The sequence below is a fragment of the Malania oleifera genome, chromosome 4, assembly GCF_029873635.1.
Source record: "Malania oleifera isolate guangnan ecotype guangnan chromosome 4, ASM2987363v1, whole genome shotgun sequence".
In the NCBI taxonomy this organism is placed as follows: domain Eukaryota; kingdom Viridiplantae; phylum Streptophyta; class Magnoliopsida; order Santalales; family Ximeniaceae; genus Malania; species Malania oleifera.
In genome coordinates this window covers 18,813,552-18,832,282 of record NC_080420.1, presented here as the reverse complement: position 1 = coordinate 18,832,282, position 18,731 = coordinate 18,813,552, and the positions used below count along the sequence as shown (strand labels likewise).

Sequence of the window (18,731 nt, the reverse complement as noted above, 5' to 3'; positions counted from 1 at the left end):
TTTTGTGTTCTATATGTGATCGTGTTTTGTTTGTGTTGCTGGAATCATCCCCTTCCCCTAACAGTCTAAATAATGACAAACACTTAGACAAGCAGAGATTAACTGATACAACAAGTAAAAAGCATTCGGACTTGTTGGACAAGTTTACAGAGTTGAATAAAAATGATATTTGACCTTGGTACGTCACTGTTCCATAATTTTTGCAATTAATGAACATCCACTTGGATGGTTGCATTTAAACCATCTTTAGGAATTAGTGAACATCTTGTTAGTTGTGTACGTGCATGCATGTGCATCTATAAATTTAAAGGACATTAACTCTTAATTCATACAAAAACATGGTAGCAAATTTTCCCAAATAGAATTTTGTTTAAAAATCGAAATAAGCGAAAGCATCAGTAGTTGATAAAAGAGGTTGTTTCTGCCCTTTTTGGGTGAAAGTTTAAGCCGCCATCTAGGAGGAATTTAAAAAAAAATTTGCTTATATCACATATCACTTAAAATAAGCACTTTTACAAAAAAGTGGCGTTTGACTTGCACTACAACAAACGCTTATTGCAATAAGTGCTATTTCAGAACCACTTTTTTGAGAACTATTTAAATGAATTTTGAGAAGCAATCTAGGATAGCTTTTGGCCACTTATAAGTAATACATTTTATAGGCAGGGTCAATTTTATAAATATAAGAAAATTTAATGAATATTTTATAATTAAAAAAATATATTAGAAGATAATTATATATTATTTTACTATGTATTATAATATATTAATTATTAATGAAACATAATTAAATTTTGGAATAAAGAAGAAAAATCATCTATTAATTTAAATTAATTTTAAATATTAAAAGTACTAATTTAATTAATAATATTTTTTAACACAAATTAATATGATAATTGTATGTTATAAATATATATTAAAAACAAGTTTATATTAATAAAAAAATAATATTTTATTTTTTTTACTTAATAAAAATATTTAAATGTTAATTAAAAATAATAGTTAAAATAATTATTAATTAAAATTATAATTAGAAATTAATCATATATTATTTTATTCTGCATTATAACATATTAATTGTTAATGAAATATAATTAAATTCTGGACTGAATAAAATAAATCTATAAATTTAAATTAATATTTAATAAATTAAAAAATTTTAATTTAGTTATTAATACTATTTTTAACATAAATGAATGTGATAATCATATGTTATAAATACGCATTTAATAACAAGATTATTGTTAATTAATAAATAACATTATGTTATTTTAGTTAATAAAAAATACTTAAATTTTAATTATAAAAATAATATAATTATCATTTAAAATTTTAATTAGAAAAATATTAATATTTGTACTTAAAATATTTTTAAAAATACATATTAGTTATTATTATTCAATTCTAGATTGAACAAGAATCATTTATTAATTTAAATTAACATTAAATAAATTAAAATTTTAAATGTAATTAATAATATTGTTTTCATCATAATTTAATATGATTGTAATATGTTATAAATATACATTAATAGCAAGATTATTATTAATTAAAAATAATAATCTTATATTATTTTTTAATAGAAAATATTTAAATTTTAATTATAACTAATTAAAATAATTATTAATGAAATTGTTAGTTAAAAAATATTAATATTTGTAATTTAAAATATGTTTAAAAATAATCTTATAGTACCCTATAATAAAAGTAAGTGAATACCACTAATTTTAAATACAACCAAACACCACTTATAACTTTCAGCACTTTTCTAGTTCAGCACTTATTATTAACACTTATTTAAATTCAGCTCTTTTTTCTGAAAAGTATTTCTGCTTAAGTGGTTCCCAACAATCCCTAAGTCTGGTGATTTTGAGGTATATTTTCCTTCGTTTATTATTTTATCTAATTATTTTGCGTAGTTCTATTTTAGGCCTCAGTTTTCCAAGTTCTCTTCCAGACTGCAAGTTAACTACAAGTTTTTTTCCCCCTTTTTCTTTTCAGTCAAGGAAGCGCTGTCTTGGACATTACTTCAGGTGGAAATATGAATGTAAGTGTACTTTTAGTCTCTAATGATGCTGCATCAATACTCACATGCTTAGCGCCAATGGAATGCCATATGAACTGTATAATTGAGATTCTTGATTTGTTGAGTGAATCCTTTTTGTGCTTTCTCTGGAATTCTTGAGGTCCTGTATTGCTATATTTTGTAAATGAAATTTTAGCCTGATTATAAGGAGGATTGTAACTACCATCTTTTGGGACATTGTGTTTATAGTTCCTGATAGTTAAAAAAGACTCATATATCTGCATATGTTCGTTTTTCTTTCCATTTTCAATTTAGAGTTATAACAGAAAATGTGTTCTATGCAAAACCTGATCCTAAAAGCCGTATTTAACTCTGTAGAATTTGTTATTTGTGAGCGGAAATTTTACTGATTATTTATCAATTCAAATCCTTGCTGAGTTTTTAATTCAACACCGTAACTGATCATTGACTTATGAGGGAAAATTAATCTATATGCCATCATATGGGCTCTATTTGAATCATATTTTTATTGAGGATACTATAGAATTATTGTAATACGTAAGGATAGCTAGAGAAAATGTACGTCATTTATGGAAAAAGTGTCTTTACCTAAATCGCTTATGACTAAATGCCAATGAAGATACCCTTGGTTGATTGAAAGTTTTCTAAAATATGGTTATGTCAAAAGGAAAGAAGTGTCTCACTTGTGCTGGCCGAGAGTGAACTAGTACAAATTTGATTGAAGAGCTGACATTTACTTCAATCAGGGTATCCCCGTGCAGGAGGCTAACTCCAATGTGGAGTTTGGTTAGGTTGGCATGATGTCTGCAGCCTCCTCCTCACATTTGAAGAGGCTATTTCCTCAACTCAAACCGATGATGGGCACATCATAGCGGAACTTTATGATATTCAACACCGTAACTGATTATTGACTTATGAGGAAAAATTGATCTATATGCCATTGTATGGGCTCTATTTGAATCATAATTTATTGAGGATACTTTAGAATTATTGTAATAGGTTAGGATAGCTTGAGAAAATGTACATTATTTATGGAAAAAAGTGTCTTATCTTACTGAAATCACTTATGACTAAGTGCCAATGAAGATACCCTTGGTTGATAGAAACTTAGTTTTGTAAATAAAGTTGTATAGAAAAAGCATATATGGAATAGGCAATTTTGTTAAAAAGTACCTTTAAGATACATATAGGACAAAAAATATTTAAGTATAATTTTTTTTTTGTGCGTTTTTAGTGAGATTAATTGTCAATTAAATCATGATAAAAACAGATCAATCTAACTTCCTTGGTCAGTGGAGAACTTGAAAATTACAAAATTGCAACAATATATCATTTTAGCATGGAACTAAACATTACATTGAAACACATAGAATACAAACAATATTTAAGTATAACTTTCTTGTATGTTATTAGTGCGATTAATTTCCAATTAAATCATTTAAAAAATAGATCAACTTAGCTTCCTTGATCAGCCAACAATTTTAACAATAGGAAAGATTTACTTAAAGAAGTAATCAAACCTGTTTAATCAAAGGAAAAATTTTCATTATCAGTTGATGAATATGATTCCTGAAGGGAGGCTAGCAGTAGGACTTCCTTTTCCTGCTGGAGGTACAACTGTCATGTATAAAAAGATACGGATGAAAAGAAAACAGAAAAGAAAAGAGGGAGAAGAAGATGGATCCACCTACATCAAATGTTAAAAGTGGGTGGGAGGAAAAAAAATTGTTTGTGCAACGTGTCAGCTACGCATGAACCTGAAGGGTTCAAAAATCATATCTATAATTTTAGTGGATAAAAATTGTATTGTATTGTATATATTATATTGAATATTTTAAAAATAATTCCAATCATTTGTGCTAATTTTGATGTATATAATGCATGTAAACAAAAATGTAATATAGTATATATATATTTCTATATTTTTGAATAATATAAATTGAACTTAATTCTACACTTTTAGTAGATGTAAATATAAATCAAGGATAAAGAAAGTACAAACTAATAATTTAAATTAACTATATAATATAAAAGTATTGAAAAAGAAAGTGATGGAAAGTTGTTGAGTTGGAATCTTTTTCAAAAAACTATCTAGTAGAATTCATTCATGTTGGTTTTTTTTCTTTTTAATAAGAAAGGAAAAGATTTTTAAAAATAATAAATTAGATCAATGTAAAGAGAGAGAGAGAGAGAGAGAGGAGATTTTAATAAATAAATTCAAAAATTTAGTAGAGTCCACATGGTGCCACATTAATATGTTTTAAAATTTTTTAAGATTAAGAATATTTTATTAAATCATTTATGTATTCATATGAGAGAGAGAGAGAGAGAGAGAGAGGGGGGGGGGTTGTGGAAAGGAAAAGACAAAAAAAGGAAAATCAGGTGAAAAAAACTTGGTGGCAACACGTGTCCCACCAAGGTTCAATTTTAATGTATAGTATAGATACATGTTAAAAGGATAGAAGGCTTACTTGTCCTGGCTGATGGTGAACTAGTACAAATTTGACTGAAGAGCTGACATTTACTTCAATCAGGATATCTCCGTGCATGAGGCTCTCTCCAATGTGGAATTTGGTTAGGGAGCCTTGATGTCTGCAGCCTCGTCCTCATATTTGAAGAGGCTATTTCGTCAACTGAAACCTGTGATGGGCACATCATAGTAGAACTTTATGATAGTGGCATGAAAAGTTGATAATAGTATTGTAGACATAACTGGAGCAGGTGATCACTCTTCCTATTTCAGATGTTAAGTTGAACAAAAAGAGTTGGACAGAGTCAGTGGCAGACGAAGAACTTCTCCATGGGGCAGTGTATACATACTTGTGCAAACAGGAAGAAAAATATAAAACTATATAAAAAGGAAAGTTTCTAGCATTTGAACTTGAAACTTCTAAAGTGGACGTGCTATGTTTGTCAAACTATTGGGTCAATGTAACAAATAAACTTTATTTTGAATCAGTTGCTATTGTAATCTTATTTTTATAATTTCAGTGGGAGAATAATCAGATTTTTAACTTGGATATTTTATATTTTAGTATATATAGTATCATGTTAGCATACTTTGGTCCACCTTTGAAGAGACATTGTGGGGTTGGATTACATTTACTTCAATTTTGATTACTTCATTTTTGTTCACATAAACTGTTTGTTGGTCTGGTTATGCACCCAAGAAGAGGGGGTGGTGAATTGAGTGATTTTAAAACTTGTACATTTTATTGCAAATTATATGATTTGTGCAAAACTTAATTTTGCTTTTTAGATGAAATAAGTCCAATAGAATATTCAATGAAACATTCAACTTACCCAATAACTAATTTGGTTGAACAAAAATCATTAGCATAAACTACACAGCCAACACATAAAGTAAAAGAAAGATAAAAGTTGCACACAAAATTTATAGTATTTCGGTTGCTTAACCTACATCCACTCCTCAAACCAACTAGTTTGAGATTTCTACTAATACCTTCGGTATTACAATTTTCAGGACAAATGCCTTACCATTGTTGGATGACTACCAAGAACTCATGCCATAGCATCAGGGACAACAAAGCCCTATGGAATATAGCCCCAACCACACGACCCTTGGCCAATCTCAGTGCCGTAGCACTCCGAGACACATGTCCCACTAGGTTTACACCCAAATAGAGAACAAAAGTAGAACATACCTCTAATATCTTTTCTAGCTCACATTAGGTCTAACTATTCAGAATTTGTGAGAATAGAGAGCCTTCATAAAGAGCTCAACCTATTAGGTAGAATGAAATGTTAGAACCACAGAAGTAAAATTACAACAACAATGCAATCAAAATTAAAAAGATGGCGGCATGAACTTCAGTGTATGTAATTCTATTCTTCTCATGTGTTGTATCTTCAATCTTATTGTTCAGCCAATATATATAGAGGTTATTGTATGTCTCAGCTCAGATCTTCTAGATATGGCAATAAATGCATGATTGAACATGAGAATCCATGCCCATGGTGCAGAGTGTTGTTCTTCATCCAAAGAAGGAAAATCCTAGCTGTTTGAAATGAATCTTCTCGATCCTCCAATTCAAATTTGAACATGAACAAGTTTTGATAACTAGAGTCAACAATCTGTCTAAGATATCAATCAATAACATAGACAATAATTCAAATTATATTAGCTGAGCAAGTTGACCAAGAAACAACTGATCTGGATGATAATTCACATTGCTTCTGTAAGTGCATCTGTAAATGATTTTGTTAATGAGTTTGTGAATGAGTCTATGATTGAGTCTGTGAATGAGTCTGTAAATGAGTTTGTGAATGAGTATGTGAATGAGTCTTCAATTGTGAGTGCATACTCAATAATAACACATTATGAAATGAAGAAATGTTCGTCAATAATTTTGTCAATCATCTAAACTTAACTTCAGCACTGTTGTTTATTCATTATAATTGGGTTTCAATACTCCAATCTCCCTTTGGTTGGATGTGCATTATAAGATTCCATCTGCTGTTTATGAAATAATACTTTATTTTGTTTAAGTTGCCAAAATGTTGCTTTGTGCATGCATAAGACCTTTGGTTCTTCTATTTCTGCATGAATTAATCTTCCTCTTTTTAATTGTCTGCAGTGCACATGTATAATACATATGTATATATATATATATATATATATAAATTAACTTCTACATATAAAGTAGCTCTCTCTCTCTCTCTCTCTCTCTCTCTCTCTCTCTCTCTCTCTCTCCGTGTGTTTCACGTGTGTGTTTTTGTATGTATGTTGTGTTTGCTTTTTTGATTATATATTTGTTGAAATCCTAAGTATCCGTAGGAATATGGGGTAAATTAGGAAAGTGGGTAAATGTAGAAGATTGTATATTATTCTGTAGGGAGATTGTTTCCTTGTTTAGAATATTTGATTGTATTATATATTGTAAGATTAGGATGTACGTAATTCATAATTCAAGAAATACAGAAATTCCATTCTGTTTTCATGGTATCAGAGTTAGGGTTTCTAAAACTTAGTTAGCAATGGCAAATGGCGCCGTCAACAGCACAGCTCCATCGTTCGATTGATTCCTTGACGTTTGCTCTCTATCCCAACTGAAAACCGCAGTTGATGGCGGCGGTGGCGACGAGCTTGACGTTGACGTCATCTTCTGGACTGGTGACGCTGACACAAATCAGGCGCACTACCGATGTCATCGCGGGATCCCGTAGGTGGAGAAATTTGGCATCCTAGCTGCATTGCCTGACGATGAGTCAAGGGTGAAGGCCACATCTCCCAGATCTATGCCATCCAAGCGCCTTCGCAACAAGATCGCCGGCTTCTCCACCCACCTCGTGAAGTAGATCCAAAAGGGTCCCGTTCAGGGTATTTCTCTGAAGCTGCAAGAGGAAGAGTGCGAGAGGCGCATAGACTTTGTACTCAACGTCTCCACCATCAAGACCGACGAGATTAAAGTCGACAAGGAGACCATTGACATGCTCGCCGCGCTCAGCATGACGAATCTTCTTAGAGTTAGGAAGGATGAGTCAGTGGCTGCACCGGTGCCGACTGCTCCATTTGGATGTTGGGCCGGCGGACCCGGTAGGAGCATCAACTGTCGTACAGATCAAATCCCCCTCGAACCTCGCAGAGACATCTCAATTCACGAACCAATCGAACCAATGTGCTCAAAAAGACCGGGGAGTGATTTCTCCAACCAGTCAGCGTCGCTTGTGAGTCTCGTTCGCGGTCGCCGGCGACGATGGAGCGCGAGTAGGATGAGAAGGAGAAGAAATGCATTGCGTGGCCAAGAGGAAGAATAGGCAAAGGGAATATCCAACTCTCTGACTCCTTCACGCTAGAGTCTGTTCCTTATGTTCCTAATTTATCTTGCAACTTACTATCCATTAGCCAGTTGACTAAAAACTCCAATTGCTTTGCTAAATTTCTTCTCTCTCATTGTGTTTTTTAGGACCTATTATCGGGGATGACGATTGGTAGTGCTAAGGAGTTTGAGGGACTCTACTACTTTGAAGAGGCTAATGACTCACTCTAAAAATGAGCAGCTCGGAAGCTATCCCAAGTATAAGAGTTCAGTCGTGTAATAATTAGCCCAAGGACCAGATCGTCTCCTCAGGGAATGCAATTTAATTCCAAGCTCGTGTGAGAAGTTTACTGAACATAGCTCAGATTCGGTTTCTGGAATTTTTGAGATTTTTGCAATGGAAATACGTAAATCCTAACTAAAAGATTAACATGGATTAAATGAACTAAATAAACACTAGATTCAGTACCTGAATAACAAAAGAAGCAAACCTGCAATCATTTAACTAAATAAAGACCAGCTATGCTAAATAGTAATTCAAACCCAACCAAATGAAAGTACAGAAGTTTATAATGAGATCAGACAAAATTAAAATCTAACAACCATAAGATCATCAATTAACACCTACTAAAATATAACCCAACAAGATAAAAATAAACTTAACTTAATAATAAACTTAAATAAAATGATGAACTAACACTTGAGGGAAGCAAAACCATTAAAGAAGCATGCCAAATAAAAATCTTAAACATAAACTTAATACCCAAACAAAATATTCAATAACTCAAACTAAAAATATGAAGTAAGACAAACCTTACATGAGAAGTGAGAGAGATTTAAACATGAATTTATTTAATTAAAAAGAAGATTCTCAAATTAAACAAACTATTTTTAAACAAAAATTAATCCAAACTTTGAATAAATTAAAAAATCAACAACAAAATTAAGTCTAGAAAAATTGAATTCAAAGAGAGAGAGAGAGAGAGGAGAGAGAAGAGAGAAAGGAAAAGAGAAAGGAGAAAGGAGCAGGCCGTAAGGAGAGCTCAGGTTCCCACAGCAGCAAAGCTGCTGCTGCTGCTCTCTTCTGCCTCCAGTGCTGCCTCCCTTGCTAAAGCTGCTGCCCCCCTCCCCTCTCAAAAACTAAAGAAAACCTTAAAGAAAACCCTTTAAAGCTACTTTTTAATTGCTGCCCTCAAAAGCCTTTTTTTTTTTTTTTAATGCCTTGCAGCCTCTTGGGTTCCAGCTTCCTTCAGCGCATGGGAAGCCCAATTTCACGTGGTCAAATCACCACAACCGGATCCTCAGCTTACGGGCTTCACGTAGAGCTTCAAGCTTCCTCAAGCCTTGATGGGCCTCTCCAACCGCATGCACGCCTCACGGCCCAGCTGGCTCTTGCATGCACGTAAGTCTTTATGTTGCTGCCAGCCGCTTGGGCTTCTTAACGTGGGTCACGGCCTACCCAGCTACCCGAGACCCCCTTCAACGCATGCATGGGCCATCTACTTTGAACCCCAAGAGAATTCTCACGCATGCTCACGGGCTTCCTTCAGCGCCCAGCTCACGTCAACCTTTGCATGGCTAGCCCACCTTATATTTCACACTCAAGCCCCACATCACGTGCATGCATGGCGTCTCACTTGTCCGCACGTCACGGCCATTCCACGTCTTCACGGACACAGCTTGACTTCCGAAAATTATCCTCAAACATGCACACTTCGACGCGGACATGAGTTCGATCACGTGGCCTCAAACAAATACGTGCATGGCCCATGGTCTCGTGCATGACTTTACGTACGTTTTTAATTTCAATTTTAAATTCCAAAAATTGTCTTGCAATATTAAAACACAAATGCCTGTAAATTTATGAATAAAATAGGATATTTTTATCTCAAGATTATCAAATGAACTAGACGTTAAAAATATTAAACATAATTGAGCATTTAATTAGAATTATAATCTTGAATGCACGATTTTAAACGCATAATTATGCAACTTTGATGCGTAATCACATCCCCCTAACTAACGTTTTGCTAGTCTCTAGAAAAAAACGTGAATGCAATTTAGGGCGATACCCATAGATACGAATTCTAACAGACATTAAATGAATGCACATGCGACCCAACCATACCATTTCACATACAAGAATATAACCACATTGCACACAAGCATACCATTTCGTACACAATTCACGCAACTCCGAAGTAAGTCATTCATGCAAGTTTCATCATTATATATCCATTAAGAACAGTATACTCACATAAAGTTAACTTGCAATTACAATTTAGAGTAAATGAAGCCATATAAATTCGAGTATAAATAGGCAAAATCTCAAGGCATAAGTAATGTGTATGACTCATTACACCCAGGATACCAGTGGATACCTACAGAACAGTCATTTTGACTCGGCCTAACTGGTATACCCTCAAAAACACTCAAAAAGGATGGGTTCTCTCGTCATATGTGAGGAGGAGTGTCATGATCAAACATCCCACATATTGCAAGGAACAAACGCTAAATGTATGAAGTTGACTATTCTGAAAAGGATCCAACTTATTTGTGAGGTGTCGGGTCCTTCACCTTAGCATCTTTTCACCTACTCGCCATATCCAACCAAGACCACCCTAGATCAACTTATTCACAAACCAGGCGTGAATACATCTGAGGTATTAGGCGGTTGAAGAGTCTTCATATGTGGAGAACATGTGTCGTGTCCCTGACTTTTTGTTGTAGTTGTGTGGAGCAGGAATTAATCTTTCACCCCATTCTGGTGCATTTTTATTTATTTATTTATTTTTGCTCATTCTTCAATTTCTTTCTTTTCATGGCCAATTAGGATAATTATTACATTTCTTTTGTTGTCTTCATACCACCCATATGAATTAAGCTCAAACAGTAGTTCATGAACTAAGTCTATTCTAGGGGTGGCTCAGCCTTCACATTTTGAGTAGGCTATAAGACTTAGGTTTGTATCTCCCCACTAGATGTCACCTTTAGGCTAGCAAGTCAAAAATCGAGATTAGTGTACAAAGAGTATCCAAAAAAAAAAGGGAAAGTTGAGTTTCATGAACTCTGAGCTGACGTCAAAAGCTCAAAAGAACGATAAATGACTTAATAGTACCTCACAAGGTGTCAAAGTTGCCACGGGCGCTCTCTCACGTGAACGTGTATTTTCAGCCTCATGAGATACCATGTAAATACAAGAGTTTATATAACCAGATTAACACGAATGAACTACTAATCAACCTACATAGAGTTGCAATTCCTAGATTAGCCATATAAAGAGAAACTACACATAAATAACCCACTATACAGCTTAAGTGTGTAACTCTTAGGTTATATGCAAGTATGTACAGGGTATAAGTCAGTGTTAATCATGGCCTAATAATCCATAATCAAAATTATTTTTTTTTTCAATGTATTTTCTCATCCCCCCCAACTAAAGTGGAACATTGTCCTCAATGTGAAAGCATAAGGAAAATAAAAAAGATGTGCACGGGGGAAGTAGAGCGTACCTGGGTGGAGAAGTAAGGGAAAAGAAAAATTGAAACTTAGGAAAAATGTACATGAGAATTAACTAAAAATAAAATAAGGTAAAACAAAATGAAAAGAAAGGAAAGAAAAAAATCACAGTTTGTCTGGCGGAGGCTCTGGAGGAATTTCATCTGGTGGGTGTAGTTTTATAAATTGAAGACCCACAATGAATCAGTCTTGTTACCTGCACAAAAGTTAGCCTCAAATAAATCAATACGTTATAAGGTATCAGACAAAACATGTGCAGACTGCATTCCTTGTTTTAACAAGAAAGGAACTTTATTTAGTATATTTTCTAGGAAATTCATTTTTTTAAGAACCGGTCTTTGAGGCAAAGTTTTTTAGATCAGTTATTTTTGGTTCTTCAGAAGCATCAACATTAAAATTTTTATTTGGTTCCTTGAAAATTAAACATTCACCATTCTGCTCACCCTCTTTATTGGGTGTACCCATCACCGTACTACTGTAAAGATTTGCTTCAGTATTGCACTCATTGACATTTCCTCCAGTAGGGAGTGACGGTTCCACAACTGCCAATCTCTGAGGATAAGGTACCACAGGTTGGTACTCCTTATTAGTCTCGGCCTCCTTATTAACTGACTTCTTCACTTCTGGGCTCGCTTCCTCTGGTTTTTCTTTGACTTCATCTATCTTAGTTGTAACTTCAGGTGTCAGGACAGATGTTTGTCTGTCAATGAGTATCTCAGGTTGGGAAACTTTTTTCCCACTTCTTGAAGTAATAACGGCCTCTGCTGTCTCAAGATAAACATTATGTATTTGTTTCTTTTGCTGCTGGTATTCTTGAGGATTAGGCTGAGGTTCTACCGGAAATTCCCTTTTTTCTAAGATATTCAACTGCGTGCTCATCTTATTAATGGTGTCCTGCAATTCATTCATGGTTTGAGTATTAATCTGCATAAATTCCTGAAGTGTATTAGCCATTTGTGTTATGCTATCCTCAAAAGACGTCGTCAGTGGAATAGGAGCTTTATTAGATTGAAATCCTGGAAGTGCGTAGCTTTGATAGATCTGCTGTGGTAGATACTGATACAGAATAGCGTCTGGATAATATGTTGACTCATATTTACCTCCACCACTGATTGCGCTAATAGGTTAACTGTCATTGGTGCTTGATAGTATCGTGTATTCCATTGTCGGACACTTTTAGCTGAGTAATCAAAGAATGATAGTGCCTGATCCGGTTCCTTGCTGAAGAGTTCTCTATTGCACATAGTTTGGACAAATTGTTTGCAATCAGGAGTAAGAGTTGTATAAAAATAATTGACTAACCTCCATAATTCAAATCTGTGATGAGGACAAATATTTATTAGATCCTTGAACCTCTCTCAGCAAGTCCGAAAAGTCTCATCACCCTTCTACATAAATTGAATGATCTGTTCCTGCAAAAATTGAATTCTTTGCGAGGGACAAAACTTATGCAGAAATTCATGTTCCATATCAGCCCTATTAGAGATAGAGTGAGGTTTCAAAGAATTAAACCACATTTTGCTTTATCCTTCAAAGAGGAAGTAAATAAACCAAATCTAGTAAATTCATCAGTTCTAGCTCTAGAAAAAAAAAAATTGCAAGTCAACTCAAATTCAGTCAAATGTTGATAAGGACACTCAGTTTCCATCTCGTAGAACTGAGGTATCAATGACGTCCTCCCACGCTGAATCATGAAATTAAGTGCGTCATTAGGTAAACAGTGTAAGATGGTGCAGTAGTGCATGTAGGCTGCAAAAAATCCATAAGATTGTGTGGTGCAGGTGTAGCCATATTTTCTTCAATACTCATTTTTCTTTTCATGAGATGAATTAAAATAACGGGAAATACACTAGTTTGAAACTAAAATTGACATTCCCCCGCAACGACGCCAAAAACTTGGCTCACTCTAAAAATGAGCAGTTCGAAAGTTATTCCAAGTATAGGAGTTCAATCATGTAATAATTAGCCCAAGGGCCAAATCGTCTCTTCAGGGAATGCGGTTTAGTTCCAAACTCGTGTGAAAAGTTTATTGAACATTGTTCAGATTCGGTTTCTGGAATTTTTGAGATTTTTGCAATGGAAATACATAAATCCTAACTAAAAGATTAACATGCATTAAATGAACTAAATAAACGCCAGATTCAGTACCAGAATAACAAAAGAAAATAACCTGCAATCATTTAACTAAAAAAAGACCAACTATGCTAAATAGTAATTAAAACCCAACCAAATGAAAGTACGAAAGTTTATAATGAGATCAGAAAAAATTAAAATCTAACAACCATAAGATCATCAATTAACACCTATTAAAGTATAACCCAACAAGATAAAAATAAACTTAACTTAATAATAAACTTAAACAAAATGATGAACTAACACTTAAGGGAAGCAAAACCATTAAAGAAGCATGCCAAATAAAAATCTTAAACATAAACTTAATACCCAAATAAAATATTCAATAACTCAAACTAAAAATATGAAGTAAGACAAACCTTAAATGAGAAGAGAGAGAGATTTAAACATGGATTTATTTAATTAAAAAGAAGATTCTCAAATTAAACAAACTATTTTTAAACAAAAATTAATCCAAACTTTGAATAAATTAAAAAATCAACAATAAAATTAATTCTGGCAAAATTGAATTTAAAGAGAGAGAGAGAGAGAGAGAAGATAGAAAAGAAAGGAGAAAGGAGCAGGCTGTAAGGAGAGCTCGGGTTCCCACTACAGCAAAGCTGCTGCTGCTGCTCTCTTCTGTCTCCAGCGCTGCCTCCCCTGCTAAATCTGCTGCCCCCCCCCCCCCCTCTCAAAAACTAAAGAAAACCCTACAAAGCTACTTTTTAATTGCTGCCCTCAAAAGCCACCCCCCTCTTTTTTTTTAATGCCTTGCAGTCCCTCGGGTTCTAGCTTCCTTCAGCGCATTGGAAGCCCAATTTCACGTGGTCAAATCACCACAACCGGATCCTTAGCTCATGGGCTTCACGTACAGCTTCAAGCTTCCTCAGGCCTTGATGGGCCTCTCCAGCAGCATGCACGCCTCATGGCCCAGCTGGCCCTTGCATGCACATAAGTCTTCATGTTGCTGCCAGCCGCTTGGGCTTCGTAACGTGGGTCACAACCTACCCAGCTACCCGAGACCCCCTTCAACGCATACATGGGACATCTACTTTGAACCCCAAGAGAATTCTCACGCATGCTTACGGGCATCCTTTAGCGCCCAGCTCACGTCAACCTTTGCATGGCTAGCCCACCTTCTATTTCACACTCAAGTCCCACATCACGTGCATGCATGGTGTCTCATTTGTCCACACATCACGGACATTCCACGCCTTCATGGACACGGCTCGACTTCCGAAAATTATCCTCAAACACGCACACTTCGACGCGGACATGAGTTCGATACGCGGTCTCAAACATATACATGCATGGCTCACGGTCTCGTGCATGGCATCACATATGTTTTAAATTTCAATTTTAAAATTCCAGAAATTGTCCTGCAATATTAAAACACGAATGGCCGTAAATTTATGAATAAAATAGGATATTTTTATCTCAAGATTATCAAATGAGTTCGACGTTAAAAATATTAGACATAATTGGGCATTTAATTAGAATTATAATCTTGAATGCACGATTTTAAACGCCCTAATTACGCATCTTTGACGCGTAATCAGCTAATGTGAGTGAACAATGTAAAACTGCTATTTGTGATTCTGCATCTGTTTCTAGTGATAGTGAAATTTTGTTATGACATTCTAGGATGGTCATCCAAATTTTCAATATCTAAGACGTTTATTTCCTTCTATTTTTTCAAATCAAACGTCTTCAGAATTTCAGTGTGAGTTTTGTGAACTTGCAAAATATCAACGTAATTCCTTTCCTAAATCCACATACAAACCATCCAGACCCTTTACTATGATTTATAGTGATTTATGGGGGTCCTCACGTTCTCTTAATTGCACTCACATGAGATGGTTTGTTACTTTTATTGATGATCATACTCGTATTTGTTCGATTACTTGTTGAAAGATAAAACTGAAGTTCATTCCATTTTCGCTAGTTTCCACTCGATGATTCAAACACAATTCCAAACTCACATTCAAATTCTACGTACTGATAATGGTACTGAATATTTCAATGATATCTTGGGACATTATCTTCAAGAAAATGGAATTGTTCATCAAAGTTCTTGTGTGGATACCCCTCAACAAAATGGGGTTGCTGAACGTAAAAATAGGCATATTCTTGAAGTAGCTCGGGCATTGATGTTCACTACAAACATGAAAAAATATTTTTGGGGTGATGCCATTTTAATAGCTACACATCTCATTAATTGAATACCTAGTCGAGTCCTTTCTTTTGCAACTCCTCTCCAGAAACTCCAAGAATGGTTTCCCAACACTCGGCTCCACTCCAATCTCTCTCTGAAAATCTTTGGATGTACCTCATTTGTTCATGTTCATGCTTACAATTGAGATAAATTGGAACCTCGTGCCATTAAGTGCGTTTTTATTGGTTACTCTCCTACTCAGAAAGGCTACAAATCTTATGATCCTGTCACGAAAAAATTGTATGTTAGCCTTGATGTCACGTTCTTTGAAAACTCTTTACTTCCCAAAGCTTTCTCTTCAGGGAGAGAAATGGAGTGAAGATTGGTTCTTTGATTTCTCTGTTGATGAATCTGTGCCATACACTGAGTCTACTATTACATCATATCTTGAGTCTACCATTGCATCATTTCCTGACCTATCATGCACAAAAGATCACTTAACCTCAGGGGGAGATGCAGAAAAGCAAAATAACACAGAAATACTTGTTTACTCAAGAAAGCCGAACACAAAGAACAGGGAGAATCTCATACCTGAGGCACCAAGAGCGCTGGAACCAGTTATAGCTCTGAGCAACCATGAGTCCACGCCCAATCCCGATCAGGTCATACATGGCCATGAGCTCCCTTCTGATATGCTTGTACCTTATGACATCAATTTACCCATTGAAGTCAGAAAACAAACCAGGTCATGTACTCAATATCCCTGGTCTAAATACATGTCTTATAAAAGCTTGTCTACAAGTTATCGTGCTTTTACCTCTAACCTTGACATGATGAAAATTCCAAAGAATATTCAGGAAGCCCTGAAAATTCCTGAATGGAGGGAGGCTGTCATGGAGGAAATGTAGGCCATGGAGAAAAATGGAACTTGGGACGTTATGAATTTGTCGAGAGGGAAGAAGCCAGTTGGTTGTAAATGGGTCTTCATAGTGAAACATAAAGCTGATGGGATAGTTGAACGATATAAAGCCAGACTCATTGCAAAAGGATTTACACAGACTTATGGCATTGACTACACGAAGACATTTGCACCAGTGGCAAACTTGAATATAGTTCGGGTCCTCTTGTCCTTAACGCTAACTTAAATTGGTCACTATAGTAGCTCGACATTAAGAATGCATTTCTAAATGGAGAGTTAGAAGAAAAAGTCTATATGACGATACCACCAGGTTTCAGTAAGAAAGGTGAAGAAAACAGAGTATGTAAACTTAAGAAGTCCTTGTATGGACTTAAGCAATCTCCCAGAGCATGGTTTGACAGATTTGCAAGAGTAATAAAGAATCAAGGATATTGACAAGGGCAATCAGATCACACTATGTTCTTCCAACAGTTTGAAAGTGGTAAGAGAACAATTCTGATAGTGTATGTTGATGATATAATCCTAACTGGGGATGATACAGTAGAGATGGAAAGATTAAAGAAAGTCCTAGCTACTAAGGTTGAAGTTAAGGACTTAGACAAATGCGGTATTTCATGGGAATGGAAGTTGCTAGATCAAAAAAGGGTATCGGTGTCTCTCAGCGAAAGTATATCACTAATCTCCTAACTGAAACTGACATATTTGGATGCAAACCTAGTGAAACCCCGATTGAAAGAGTAAAGAGGGTCGAAGATTGCAGAATACCAGTTGAAAAGGAGAGGTATCAGATATTGGTTGGTAAGCTAATCTACCTATCACATGCCAGACCCGATATTGCATTTTCGGTAAGTGTGGTAAGCCAACACATGCATTCACCAAAAAAGGCTCATGTAGATGCTGTGTACAAGATCCTCAGGTACCTTAAGGGCTCTCTGGGCAAATGATTCTTCTTCAATAAATGTGAAAGCAAGGAAGTAGAAATTTTTACAGATGCAGATTGGGTAGGATTAGTGGAAGATAGAAGGTTTACCACCGGATATTGCACCTTTGTATGGGGAAATTTGGTTACTTGGAGAAGCAAAAAACAGAATGTAGTGGCTCGAAGTAGTTCTGAAGCTGAATTCAGGGCAGTTGCACAAGGAATATGTGAAGGACTATGGTTATGGAAACTCTTGGAAGAGCTACAGACTCCGGTGAAATTTTCTATCAAACTCTATTGTGACAACAATGCAGCCATCAGTATCTCTCTCAATCCAGTTCAACATGACAGGACTAAACATGTGGAAGTGGACCGGCATTTTATCAAAGAGAAGGTTGAAGAAGGAACCATCTGTATGACTTACATACCTACCAAGGAACAAACTACAGATATCTTTACTAAAGGGTTAGCACGAAAAAATTTTGATGATTTCATTAACAAGTTGAAGATGATTAATATCTATGATCCAGCTTGAGGGGGAGTGTTGAAATCCCGAGTATTCGTGGGAATATGTAGTAAATTAGGAAAGTGGATAAATGTAGAAGATTGTATATTATTCTGCAGGGAGATTGTTTCCTTGTTTAGAATATTTGATTGTATTATATATTGTAAGATTAGGGTGTACATAATTCAGAATTCAAGAAATACAGAAATTCCATTTTGTATTCAATATCTCAATCACAAACACCTCCTATATGAGGTGGTGCTGTTGCTTTGGAACCTTGGTTCGGGCTTCCTATGTATATTCTTGATAGACGTTCACTTTAATCATGAGAGAACTTTAATCCCAGCATGAAAGAATGTTTTTCTCAAAATACTTTTAATATGCCTAAAATTTCATTATTTTAGATCAAATAGGGATGGAGTTCATTGTTTAATTTTTCCGGCTTCTTGGGCATTGTTTGGAGAAAATAAGATATTTAATATTTTTCGTAATTTACAAGTTACACACACACACACACACACACACACGTGTATGTAAATTTGTAATTTAAATAGATTCTTTAAAATTTTGACCCTTCTGCATCTTCAACATACTTGTACCATCTCCTTTTTTGAATACTTGTGGTGTTGCAGTCATTTCTTGGTTTTTTGTGTGCCTAGAAGTAGAGAGGATTGTCTATAAATTACATATTCATTACTCGGCTTTTAACTCTACTTTTTTTATTCCCCCTTTATGGTTGGTTTCGCATTATGTTTGTTGGACTGCCACTTTACCT

The 18,731-nt window shown here is 34.9% G+C and overlaps 1 protein-coding gene across 4 annotated transcripts in view; it reads left to right on the top strand.

Annotated features, from left to right (window-relative positions):
• Positions 1-18,731, top strand: part of LOC131153146 (uncharacterized) — a 52,303-nt gene that overhangs the window by 17,168 nt on the left and 16,404 nt on the right. For all 4 annotated transcript variants that reach the window (XR_009136165.1, XM_058105236.1, XM_058105235.1 and 1 more), the window contains exon 9: positions 2,002-2,047. Coding sequence is in view for 3 of the 4 variants with exons in the window: in XM_058105236.1 (XP_057961219.1) it covers positions 2,002-2,047 (46 nt within the window). In the remaining variant the exon portion in view is untranslated. The remainder of the gene's footprint in view (positions 1-2,001; positions 2,048-18,731) is intronic.